The sequence below is a fragment of the Alligator sinensis genome, unplaced genomic scaffold (genome assembly GCF_000455745.1).
Source record: "Alligator sinensis unplaced genomic scaffold, ASM45574v1 scaffold1520_1, whole genome shotgun sequence".
NCBI classification, from domain to species: Eukaryota; Metazoa; Chordata; order Crocodylia; family Alligatoridae; genus Alligator; species Alligator sinensis.
In genome coordinates this window covers 437,925-449,638 of record NW_005842659.1, presented here as the reverse complement: position 1 = coordinate 449,638, position 11,714 = coordinate 437,925, and the positions used below count along the sequence as shown (strand labels likewise).

Here is an 11,714-nt window from a genome sequence, read left to right as displayed (position 1 = left end):
CCCCCGCCCCTTCCCAGCGCTGCCACCACCCACCCCAAGTGCAGCCCAGCCCAATCCCCAGCCAGGAAGAGCCTGGTGCCATCCCAACCCCAGCCCACCCCACCCCACCCTGCCCCGCATGCAGATCCAGGGGCTCATGCCCCCCATTCCCTCTTGCAGGTGCGCATAGTGGCAGGAGCTGCCCCCAGAGCTGTCCTGTGCTCTTCCCTGGCTGGGTAGTCCCTGCCCCAGTCCCTCCTCTACCACTAGAGCCTTGATCTGCTCCCACCCCACCTCTTCCCCCGAAAGAGACTTACCAGCCGAACTCAGTTGTTTTCCATGTGGCCGGGCTGTTCTGCTCCCCACCTGCATGCTGTACTGTGGCTGAGCACATGGCATTTATCAGCCACATCCGTTCTGCGTGCCCCCCATGACCCTCATAAGTACTCCTAGGGGTACACATACCCCCAGTTGACAACCACTGGTGTACAACAAGACTTTGGCTATAGGGGGAAGGAGAAGGAGTCAGTCACAGCCAGTGAGTCAGCTGGGAGCTTGCAAGCAGACCAGTAGCCCCAGCCCCTTGTCAGCTTCATGGCCCCCCAACCTCCACAGGAGATCCCACTGTTGCAGGGGTGGGGACAGATCTTGGTGTGTTTGGGAGCCAAGGGGTTAATGAGGCTCCTTCCTCTCGCTCAGCTGAAGTCAATGAGTCTGAGTGCTGGTAGCAAAAGAAATTGGTGGCACTGGGTGAGGAGGAATGGAGACTGACAAAGTGACTGGATCTACTGGAACACAAGCTCCACATTACCTAGGGTTCAAACCTTATTAGTTATGCCTCTGTTTCTAGGCCTTCTCCTGGATTTTCAAGGATAAGATGCATTTTTTTTTAATGGATTTGACTTAAGGCTGAAAGATATTGTATGGTTTGTTTGTTTTTTCACTAGAACTTTTGGCTGGCTTGTCTTTTACTTTGAAAATAACAAAAGTATAGTAAAGTTCCCACAATTCTGTATTCTGATGAAGGACCTCTCCAAGTGGGACTCATACCACCTGTTCTGTTACCTCTAACAACTCATTGCAGGACTGAAGTTGCTGAATATTCAAAGATTTCTTTTCTCCAGAAGGTTTTAGAGCTGTGATTGTTCACTGGGTTAATAGAAAACGCAGAGCATTAAACAATAAGACTAAAACACTCCTCCCTTCTCAGCTGCTCAATTTTTTTCTCAGGACTTCTGAGGTCACTATTGTGCCAGCTCTCACACATTGTAGACCCTCTTGGTAGAGATGCACTGATATATCGGTTGCATATTGGATCAGCACTGATAAAAGGAAAATTAACATTACTGGCAATTGGCTTTTTTTGGCTGGTGTAGTCAATAATGTCACCAATAAATGCCATGTGCTTTCATGCAGCTGCAGCATGCATGCAGCCAAGAATGCAGCCAGGCATCCAACTGGTAAGTCTGCGGGGGAGAAGAAGCATAGGGAAAGGAAGATATGTGGGGGAGGGCAGATAGAGGCCCCCATGATGAGGGAGAGAGTGGGGCAGGGGCAGAAGCAGGCACTGCCCAGCCAGGATGGTGAATGCGACGCTGAGGCCAGGACGGAGCTGCGGGCAGCTCATCCAGGGGCAATGGGAAGGTGGGAGGGGGGGAGTTACTCACTGCCGCTGCGCACACCCCCAGGGGAGGCATGTGCTCCCCAGATTTGTACGCAGGCCGAGAGCCAGCTGCCTGCTGTGGGCTCGAGGCCAGGGGTTGTGCTGGCCTCTTCCTGGCAGGGGGGCTGGGCTAGGGCTGTGCTCAGGGTGGGCAGGGCAGGCAGCGGCAGCACTGGGAGGGGTGGTTACAGAGTAAGCTACGGCTACCCCAAATCACTGCAACCTCCCGCCTGCCCCTCCCCGCCCCCCAATTTACCAGCAGGACACTGCTCTCTAAGCTGCCAGGCTGCATATCAGCTATCAGATCGGTATCAGTCAATATGGCTGGTTAATAATCGACCAAAAAAATCTTTATTGGTGCACCCCTACTTCTTGGTTACACCTTTAGGTATAAATAAGTAGAAAAAAAATAAAAACTTTGTTTTGGGGGGAAATTTTCTGGCCTCCTTTAGATGGTATAAAAATAAGAATTGAGCACAAAGACTTTTTTTCCCCTTTTTACAGGTCATTTGTAAGTCTGGATCTCAGCTTGTCTTTTTAACAAAGCGGAACATGGATATGGAATCCCCCTCCCCAAACCCTTACCTCCTGCTTTGCCAGACCTTTACAGTACAGCTAGGAGACTGTATCCCATCTGTGAGATATGCTTAAGTGATATCTTTCTAATTTTTGTGGTATATTATACTGAAGCCAAAGCCTACTGAAATCAATGGTAGTTTTTCCACCAACTTAGAATTTGGATCAGGCCCTAAAAAGACTTCTACTTTTTGTTGTTTTTTCTGACCTCCAGACGTTTACATTTATCTTTCACTCCTTCCCATAATAATATTTTGTCTCCTTATAAATTCCTGGTGATTTAAACAAGGGCAAAAAAAAGACAAAAGTTGGTTTCTTTCATAGTATTCTAGTTTTATTCTAACGCAATTTGAAACGGCCTTGCATGGTCATACCACATGAACCTACTTTGCAATATTTTATATACAAAAAGAATTCCACTAACATTATGAAAGAACATTATTTTAAAGCAGGGGTATTGAACAAAGGCCATGGAGCTGTTCCATCCAGCTGTTAGGCTGCCAGTGGGCCAGGGAGTTTGGTGGCATGGCCAGCAATGGGTATGGCCTGCCACAGAATCCAGGCCCATACAACCTATTGCATGTGGCCCACCAGCATGCCTCTTCCACCATGGCATGCAGACACCTGGCCAGCTGCTGCCACCACTGTAGTGGCTGCCACTGCCACCCTGTGCCCTTGGTTAGATTCAGGAGGAACCCTGTAGTCAGGATCTAGCCCACGGCACAGTGATGTCTTGCAGTTTCTTGAGGTTGTTTTACTGATATGGCATGTATAGCCTCTACAGATAGGCAAAAATCAAGCTACGCTCAGCCTTATTGTTCTTATATCTATATGCATTATGGTATTTGATACAACATGTATTTATTTCTTGCATGTTATAACTGAGCCAAAATTGTACAACATGACAATGTTTTTCAAGTGATAAACAAGGAGTTGGCACCTGGGAAAGGCTGAAAGGCAAAGCCTAAATGGCTGAAGAGCAGTAATTGCTTAGAAGTAGCATCTGACAGGAGTGCGCTTACTCATGACTAGGCACAGGTAGTTTGACACACCTGTTCTAAGTGCTGTTTCACAATATGCAGATATATAATAGTACTGTAAATAACCTCCAAAACACTGGAGATTAAGTAATACAATACAGATATTTACAAATATTTATCTGTTCTTATAGACTAGAGGTTAGCAACCTACAGCCAGTGGACTGATCTGGCCTGTGTAGCCAATTTATCCAGCCCACAAAGCTGGAGGCGGGGCAGCTTCGAGAGCATTTTGGCACCAGTTTTTCAATAGGTAGAAGCAGCAACAGAAACACTAGAGGCTGGTGGGGAAGGAGAGGTGCAGTGACTGTGGCTCTGGCTCCCACTCCAGCATGCTGCTCAATATTGTTTTTATATTCTATTTAAAAATCAATGGACATTTCTCCATCTATTTTAAGTCATGATTCATTCAAAAAAATAGATTTTAATGTTTTAAATTACATTTGAACTTACAGACCTTCATTGGTAGTCACAGTTTCCTTCTGGCTGTTGACCTGGTCACAACAAATTTCAACCCAAATGCTAGAGCACCCATGTTAAGAGAAAACTATGTATTTAGATTAGCCCACTCATGCAACCTAACCTGAAAGAAGTACCTCATAGTTAACATAGTAGTTGATTAGGTGGTTGGGAGAAATCAGTTATGAGAAAACGTCAAGGCAAATTAAACAGTATTATTTTACATGAACTGCTAATCCACTGCTGAAGATGGGTTTAATTTTCAGAACTGTAAAAGTAACACTCACAACATCTTAGCTTAAGTCTCCACATAGCCCACAAGTCTCCTTCCTCAGGTCACTTGATGCCTGAAAGCTATCAGACAGCTCTCCCAACTACATGGTTTGTTCAATTAAAAATTTACCAAAAAGACCTCACCTCGAGCACAAAGTTCTCATTCATAATTTACTGTATTTACTTGAATATAAGTTGACCCCCCCAATAATTAGATTCCATATATGTACAATTTATAAAATTTTTAGTTTTCCAGGTGTAGAATCTAATTATTGGAGGTTTGCCTTGTATTTATCCCCCTCCCATCCGTACAGCAGGGAAAAGAAAATCTGGGGGAGTCAGGTAGCCCCTATACTCCCATCATCTTTTTCCCTCCCTGCAGTCCCTTCTCAATTCCCCCTTACTGTCAAACCCTGCTCTCCCTGAGCATACGGAAATGAGGGACAAATCTGACAACACTGACTTCAAAATAAACATGCCTGTAGTAATTTACATATAGGCAAATTACAATGGGTACCTATAGATTTAGTCCATCCAGAATTGATGCATTTCACCTTTTTTTGCAACTGCTACAAGTTTTAGCATAGATACTCCATAAATACACTTTTTAGCAGCATTTTTATACCTACTTATTATATATAGCATAAACTATGTGCAAAATTTGTCCAGAACCAAAAGGTTCATGATTCACAACACCATTCAGTGGGCTAGGTCCCAGCAGAGTTAAAAGCGTTTCAAGCATTGGTGACCCACGGCTCAGCACTACTCTGTATGTGTGTGTACTCCAGCTACCCCCAACAAAAGATCCATCTTCTGTTTAGTTCTGCACCCATGGAGTCCTGGGATGCTCCAAAAATGTACACGCTGATGAGGCGCAGGGCAACCTGGTCTGGCTCCACCTCATGGAGGGTGGGGTCACACTAAACATATGCAACAGCCTGAAAAAGGGGCAACAAAGGGGTTCTGGGTGAACTGTTTGGAGCCCCATTTTATGTTTGCCAGACATTTAAGTCTGGTGAAGAAACAGGAATCACTGGACATGGGAAAGAAAGGAGCAGCTCGGCTGTGGGAATAAAGTAAAAATGTATGCAGTATAGTGGCTCACCATGACAAGAGTTAGAACAAAGCGGGACTGAGTACAAATGAATACTACCATATATCTTATGCAGGTAGGCTGTACTAACATGCTTGTGGTACATTCCCTTCAATAGGGTTATCCAATATGAGTCATGTTTTTTTTATAACTATGTTCAATCTTGGTTGCATCTAAGCAACCTTCATAGCTGGTTTCAACTATTGACTACATGGCTGCTTTTGGCTGCAACTGAATGATAGACAATGTATTTAATGTGGTATCCTTATATGCAAATGTAATATGAGGAGCTACCCCCAGTGTTAACTAAGGGGGGAACGTGTCTTGTATTTGAGTAAATATGGTACTTGGCTCACTAAGACCCAAGATGATAGTGGGACGATTGTTCTCTTACTAAAACTTTTTTAGACAGAATTGTTTCCTCAAATTATTTTTCTCCAGTAAGACAGCAGGACCAAAGTCTATCTATTACTAACATCAGGTTATAGTTTTGTAGCACTTGAGACTAACTGAAACTTGTGACATCATAACAACTTTACTGAAATTTCTCCTATGCCTATTTAAGTATATGTTCATGCCTTCTTTAAAAACTGCAAATGTAAACAGTCAATAATATTATTAATATAATAATATTAAGGTGGGTTTTGCTCTCTGAGGAGCTCCTCAGACAGTCTTGTCAAATAAAACACAGCCTTTTAAAGAAACAAAACAAGCAAATGGATTATCTCCTTTGCTCCAACTGATCCTGCAACCAAGCTAGTTCCAAACATTCTGGCACCTGCCTTTCCTTTGAACTAAACTAGTGTGCAGGCAACCCAGTGTTTCTTTACACACTGCCTGTGCTTTTGTGCTTGGGAGAGGTCACTCCAGCTTCACAGAAAAGCTGATGTTCAATGAGCAAATGCCTCACTTAACACAAATCTATTGTCTTGCAAGACAGACAGATGCCTATCTATCTACCTTTATGTTCCAGACACTGGGAAAAATGACACTGGGAGGAAATTCCCTTTGGCTCTAGCCCCACACAGCAACCTGGCCTCTCCATGTAACAAGTGGCTCACAGCCCACACAACTTGCTTCCTCTTCTGTTCTCTTCCCTGGAGTTTTAAGCTCCCTGTGGAACATTCCCACATTGTTCAGAAGTCTCAACTAGACTCTCTCAACAAGGCTAACTTTTCCATCTTCAAGGCACAAACCTCCCTGGAACACAGACACCTTGATTCTGCAGGTGTCATAGCCCAACCATTGGCAAAAATATTAAAAAACTCGTGGCACTCAGGTGAGATACTTGAAGACTAGAAGGCGGCCAATGTGGTACCCATCTTCAAGAAAGGGTGGAAAGTAGATCCTGGGAATTATGGGCCAATCAGCTTGACCTCAATCCCCAGTAAGATTCTGGAGAAAATGATCAAAAAGACCCTTCTTGATAAGCTGGCTGATGGCAACAGCCTGAGGGACAGCCAGCACGGGTTTGTCACGGGTAGGTCTTGCCTGACCAATCTCATCTCGTTCTATGACCAGGTGACATATCACCTGGACAAGGGAGAAGAGACTGACATCATATATCTAGACTTTAAAAAAGCCTTTGATCTGGTGTCCCACGATGTCCTTGTGGAAAAATAGTCGATAGTAGCGAATCATGAAGGCGCTCTGTGACCAGTGGTGTCCCCCAAAGCTCTGTCCTTGGACAAGGTCTCTTTAACATCTTTATCAACGATGTGGACATTGGTGTCAGAAGTGCACTGGCCAAGTTCACTGATGACACTAAACTTTGGAGCATAGCGTCCACACCTGAGGACAGGCTAGTGATCCAGGCTGACTTGGATAAACTTAGTAAGTGGGTGGATATAAACCTGATGACGTTCAATACTGATAAATGCAAGGTACTCCACCTTGGGGAAAGAAACCTGCAGCATGCTTATGGGTTCGGCAGTGCTACACTCGCTAGCACCACAGCTGAAAGAGACTTGGGGGTCATGACTGACCACAAGATGAACATGAGCCACAGTGATGTCGCAGCTGGTAAAGCAAACAAAACCCTGGCTTGCACCCATAGATGCTTCTCAAGTAAATCTCGGGATGTCATTCTCCCGCTGCATTTGGCCTTGGTGAGGCCACAGCTGGAGTACTGCATCCAATTCTGGGTTTCACAATTCAAGAAGGATGTGGACAAGCTTGAGAGAGTCCGGAGGAGAGCCACGCGCGTGATCAGAGGGCAAGAGAATAGGCCTTATGAGAAACTGAGAGCCATGGGACTCTTCAGCCTAGAAAAGTGCAGGCTCAGGGGTGACCTGGTGTCTGCCTATAAGTACGTAAGGGGTGTGCATCAGGATCTGGGGGAATGTCTGTTCACCAGAGCGCCCCAAGGAATAACAAGGACCAACAGTCATAAACTCCTCCATGACCGTTTTAGGCTGGACACAAGGAAAAACTTCTTTACTGTCCAACAAGCCCCCAAGGCCTGGAATAGACTGCCTCCAGAAGTGGTGCAGGCACCTACTCTGGACTCATTCCAGAAACATTTGGATGCTTATTTTGCTGCAATCCTTTGACCCTAGCTGACTTCCTGCCCCTGGGGCAGGAGACTGGACTTAATGATCTTCAAGGTCCCTTCCAGCCCTAATGTCTGTGATTCCTGCTCCACTCAAACTTGAAAACAAAAATGCCCAGAAGGGACAGCTATGTTTCTAGCCAGGTAGAACTAAAGGAATCAGCTGACTTCAAGACTCATTATTATCTACTTGATTCCTGATGAGTTCTTCACTCCACAATGTTAACAACCCTTGATCTTCCAGTGATCAAGCTATCCTTTCTTCTACCACTATCCTGTCTGTTGCCTATGCCAGATAATGTTTCTCTTGCTCCCAGCATGCCCAATAAGGGTGTGCCACTACGTAGGAAGTTGTATAGGGGCTTTACTCTCAAGAGATTTGAATCCACAACAAAAAAGGCCAAGCAGTATAATGCCATTGCAGTCACAGGCAGGAGGGAATTGCCAAAGTAAAGCGAAGGGGTAAGTTACTGGAGTGACCCTTTCCTGGGTTATTCACTAAGCAGATAATGGAGGCTGAACGAGGAGCACAACCAGGGTGGTATAAGACTGGGCATGGGAAGATCCACAAGCGCTGATTACTTCAGATAGGAATGCTGCCAGTGGCTGGAGTGAGTCCATGGCAGTCCTATAATTTGCCCATGATAAAGTATATCAATCCAGGATCTAAACTGAGCTACTTTGAGATAATTATGCATTGGTAAGAAGCCTAGCAGTCTATTTGCCCAACAGCTAAAAATCTGAAGATGTATCTGAAGATATCTAACACCTGGTGCATTTGAAAAAGGAAGAGTTCACCAACATAGATTATGTGAGCCAGGGAGAAAAGTCACCTCTGGCAAGAAAATTAATATCCAGACTGGGAGTGAACTCCCCCTCCCCTCAACAGAAGAGATGTTCCTCCCAGTTTAAGCACACTCTACATAGACAGCAAGTGGTTCATGAACAATGGCATTTGCTGTCCCATACATTTTAATTCTTACCAATTTTGCTCATATATTTCACATGTCTGAAATCACTCAGAATAATCTTTGCTTTTGTCAGGAGTTTTTAGACATCTAGCACAGTGACAGTCACTCAGCTTTCTTCACTGGGAGCAGACATCAATTCTAGGACATGGAGAGAAAAGAGCTTAAGAAGGAAAAAGAAAAAACCCATCATGCTCAAATTTGCAAATTTAGATGCCTGAAATCAAACTCTTAAATCCGTATTTAGGCACTTAAAAAGTGGCATGAATTTCAGTGGTAATGAGAATGTCAATAAATAGCAAAGAGCCAGAAGGTACTCTGCACAGAAAATTCAGGCTGTTTGTTATGTGCCTCAATAAGGGATTAATTTTAAGCACCTATATTTGAAAAGCATCTGGTACTGAGAACTTCACATCACAGAAGACTCAACCCAGCACAAGCAGATGAGCTTCACTTTGCACACACTTCTCTCTCTCTCACATCCCTTTTACATAAAAAAAAATTTTAAAAAAGATGCAGATGCATTAAAGAGTTATTTCACCCTCCCCAACCATCTTAGCTCATTTCCATGGAGAGCAGCCAGTATGTGACATGATTAGGTAAACAGGAACTGGTTAAGACTCAGTTGGAGAACTCAAACATCATTGTGGATACCAAAACCTTTTAAGATGATCCTTGGATTTGTGTTCTTGTGGTTGTGTTGGTAAAAACTAAAAATGTGATTTAAAAATTATTTAGGCAAACTGGTGCAAAAGGCTGCGTAAACATTTATTTTGGTTAGCCAAGCTTGTCTCTTCTAAGCTGATTAGACACAGGTGTCAGACCAAAATAAGCCTCTGTAAATTTAAACTAAAAGCATCCACAAAGAGTTCTGCATCAGCTTAATCAGTCCACTGGGAGGTCAAGATTGTACAGGCTGACTGAAGTTACTAGGGTCCAGGCAGATACAGAATTCACTCCATATTAGTATAACCAGGGACTAAGCTCAGAAAAACAGACTACTGCTCAAAGCTACTGAAATAATTGAACTGAATTACTGTTAACTGGCTAACAAACAAACATCCTGTCTCATTTCAAGCCTTCTACCACAACATTACCCTACAAATGTGAGTCAGTGTACCAATCATAGCTTCCATTGACACTGAATGATTTATTCACACCATTACTGTAACTTAGCAGCATCAACAAAGAAAAGAGTTAAATTATGTATAGCCCCTTAGAGAGAAAGTCACAATACTACTTCCACTGAACCTTAGCACATAATACCATAAAGTGGGTAAGAAATGCATTTCCTTTGAGAAGTTTTATGTTTTTGCTTTAGAGCCTCACTAAGAACATAAAAACCCCCACATATTTAAATATAGTTTAGTTGTATTGAACCAACTAAATCAGAAGAGCATTTAAGGAGACATGGGGATCTGTCAAACATAAACCCATAGCTCTTATATGGTTTATACCACTTACCATTTCTTCCCAACTTTTCCACTAGTACTAGATTTTCCAATATAGGCTAAATATACTAAAATTCCCTTATCCCAGAACAGAACTTCTTGCCTCCATACACCTCTCCAACTTCTGTTTGATTCCTAAACTCATTGCTTAGGGTTAAGTTCAAGAGATTTTAAAAGCAGAGACCGGCAGGTGTAAAAATATACGTGTACGAATTAACAGCATTTTAAAATGAAATCTGCAATGTACAAAGAATAAAGAATGAGGCCTGTGATGATACCAAGTTATCCAAGTTTGATATACAGAGGTAATACATTTTGTTACTACATATATAAAAGCAGCACTTTGCTGTTTGTACCAGTATTGTATTTAGCCTTGTTTTCCCGTAAAGCACATTTCACTTTCAGCTACATCCTATTTTCTTCTTTACCAGACATTAAGATTGGCAGGCTTTTTCTTTGTTTGATAGTAGTGCCGTTAGGCCTTATCTTACTCCTATTGAATACAGAAGCAGCTCTGCTATCAGACTACAGCAGGTGTGCTCAATGCCTGGCCCACAGAACTGGGTCATCTGGCTCTCCATAGTCAGTAAATTTGGCAGTGAGCTAGTGGTGGCAGCTAACTACTGCTCCCATGCTACTGAATTTCCAGACTGTGGGGAACTGTGGGCTGGATAAAGTGGCCTGTGCACCAGGTTGTGCCAGCAAATGAGGCTGGCCCAAAGCTCAGCCACATCCATAGGGCCAAGCCAGCATGTGGGCTGAGCCAGTCCGTGGCTGCATCCAACCCCGTGCCACTCAACTGGTCCTCGGGGGGCGGGGGAAACATTGGGTGCCACCCACTTAGAGAATGAAGATTTAGGGCATGATCATAACACTGTTACAAAAAAGAGTAACTATCTACTGAAATCTGAAGGGGAAAAGAAGCAGGGATGAAAGTGCAAATTTTCCAAAGTCTGAATATCATTTGCTATTAATATTAAAGTTAAAAAAAAACCCCAAAACCACAAAACCTATTCATAGGTAGGGACCTACCTAATTCATGGAGGCTGCCTCCGGATTTCAGGGTCCCAGCACAGCGTCGGGCGCCGTTTTCATGATGGAGCTTGGCACCCCCCATACACACACACTACGATTGGCTGAGGGGCCCTGAAAGTCCCACCCTTCCCCGGAGATTGACCAAGGGACCCTGACACATGCTCACCTGTCAATGGGGAGGGGGCACCATGCTCTGTCTTGAAAATCTCCGCCCCCGGTCCTTGCCCCTGCCCCTTCGGGAAGCCAGGGCTCCCTGCCTCTGTTAGCAGCTCCCTTCTACCCCGCTTCTCCCTTCTTGCGGCCCCCGCGGCTCTCACAGGAGCGGGCCTTTTTCACCTACCCAATCTGCCCTGTCTGAACAGACGTGAAGTCACGAAGGCAGCGGGGCCCTCCTCACAGCGCACCGTGACAGCCAGCCGGGTCCTTCCTCGTCTACAGCCACCGGCCCTCCTCGGTAACCGGCCACACAGGAGCCCACCCCTCTGCAACGCCACACGGATCCCCTCCTCCGCCCCATCTCCTACTCGGCTGTCCGCTCCCTGCTCCCCACCCCCTGCGCCCACCCGAGCTCCTACTCCGCTCCCCGCCCCGCGGTACCTGCACGAGGCCGCCGCGCAGCAGCGCGGTGT

General features: G+C 44.8%; 1 protein-coding gene across 1 annotated transcript in view; it reads right to left on the bottom strand.

Moving 5' to 3' along the window:
• Positions 1–11,712, bottom strand: part of MANBA (mannosidase beta) — a gene marked incomplete at its 5' end in the record, with an annotated part of 91,775 nt that extends 80,063 nt beyond the window's left edge. Inside the window, one exon of the mRNA XM_014524773.1 lies at positions 11,683–11,712. Within this exon, the coding sequence (XP_014380259.1) occupies positions 11,683–11,712 (30 nt within the window). The remainder of the gene's footprint in view (positions 1–11,682) is intronic.
• Positions 11,713–11,714: the final 2 nt, after the last annotated feature.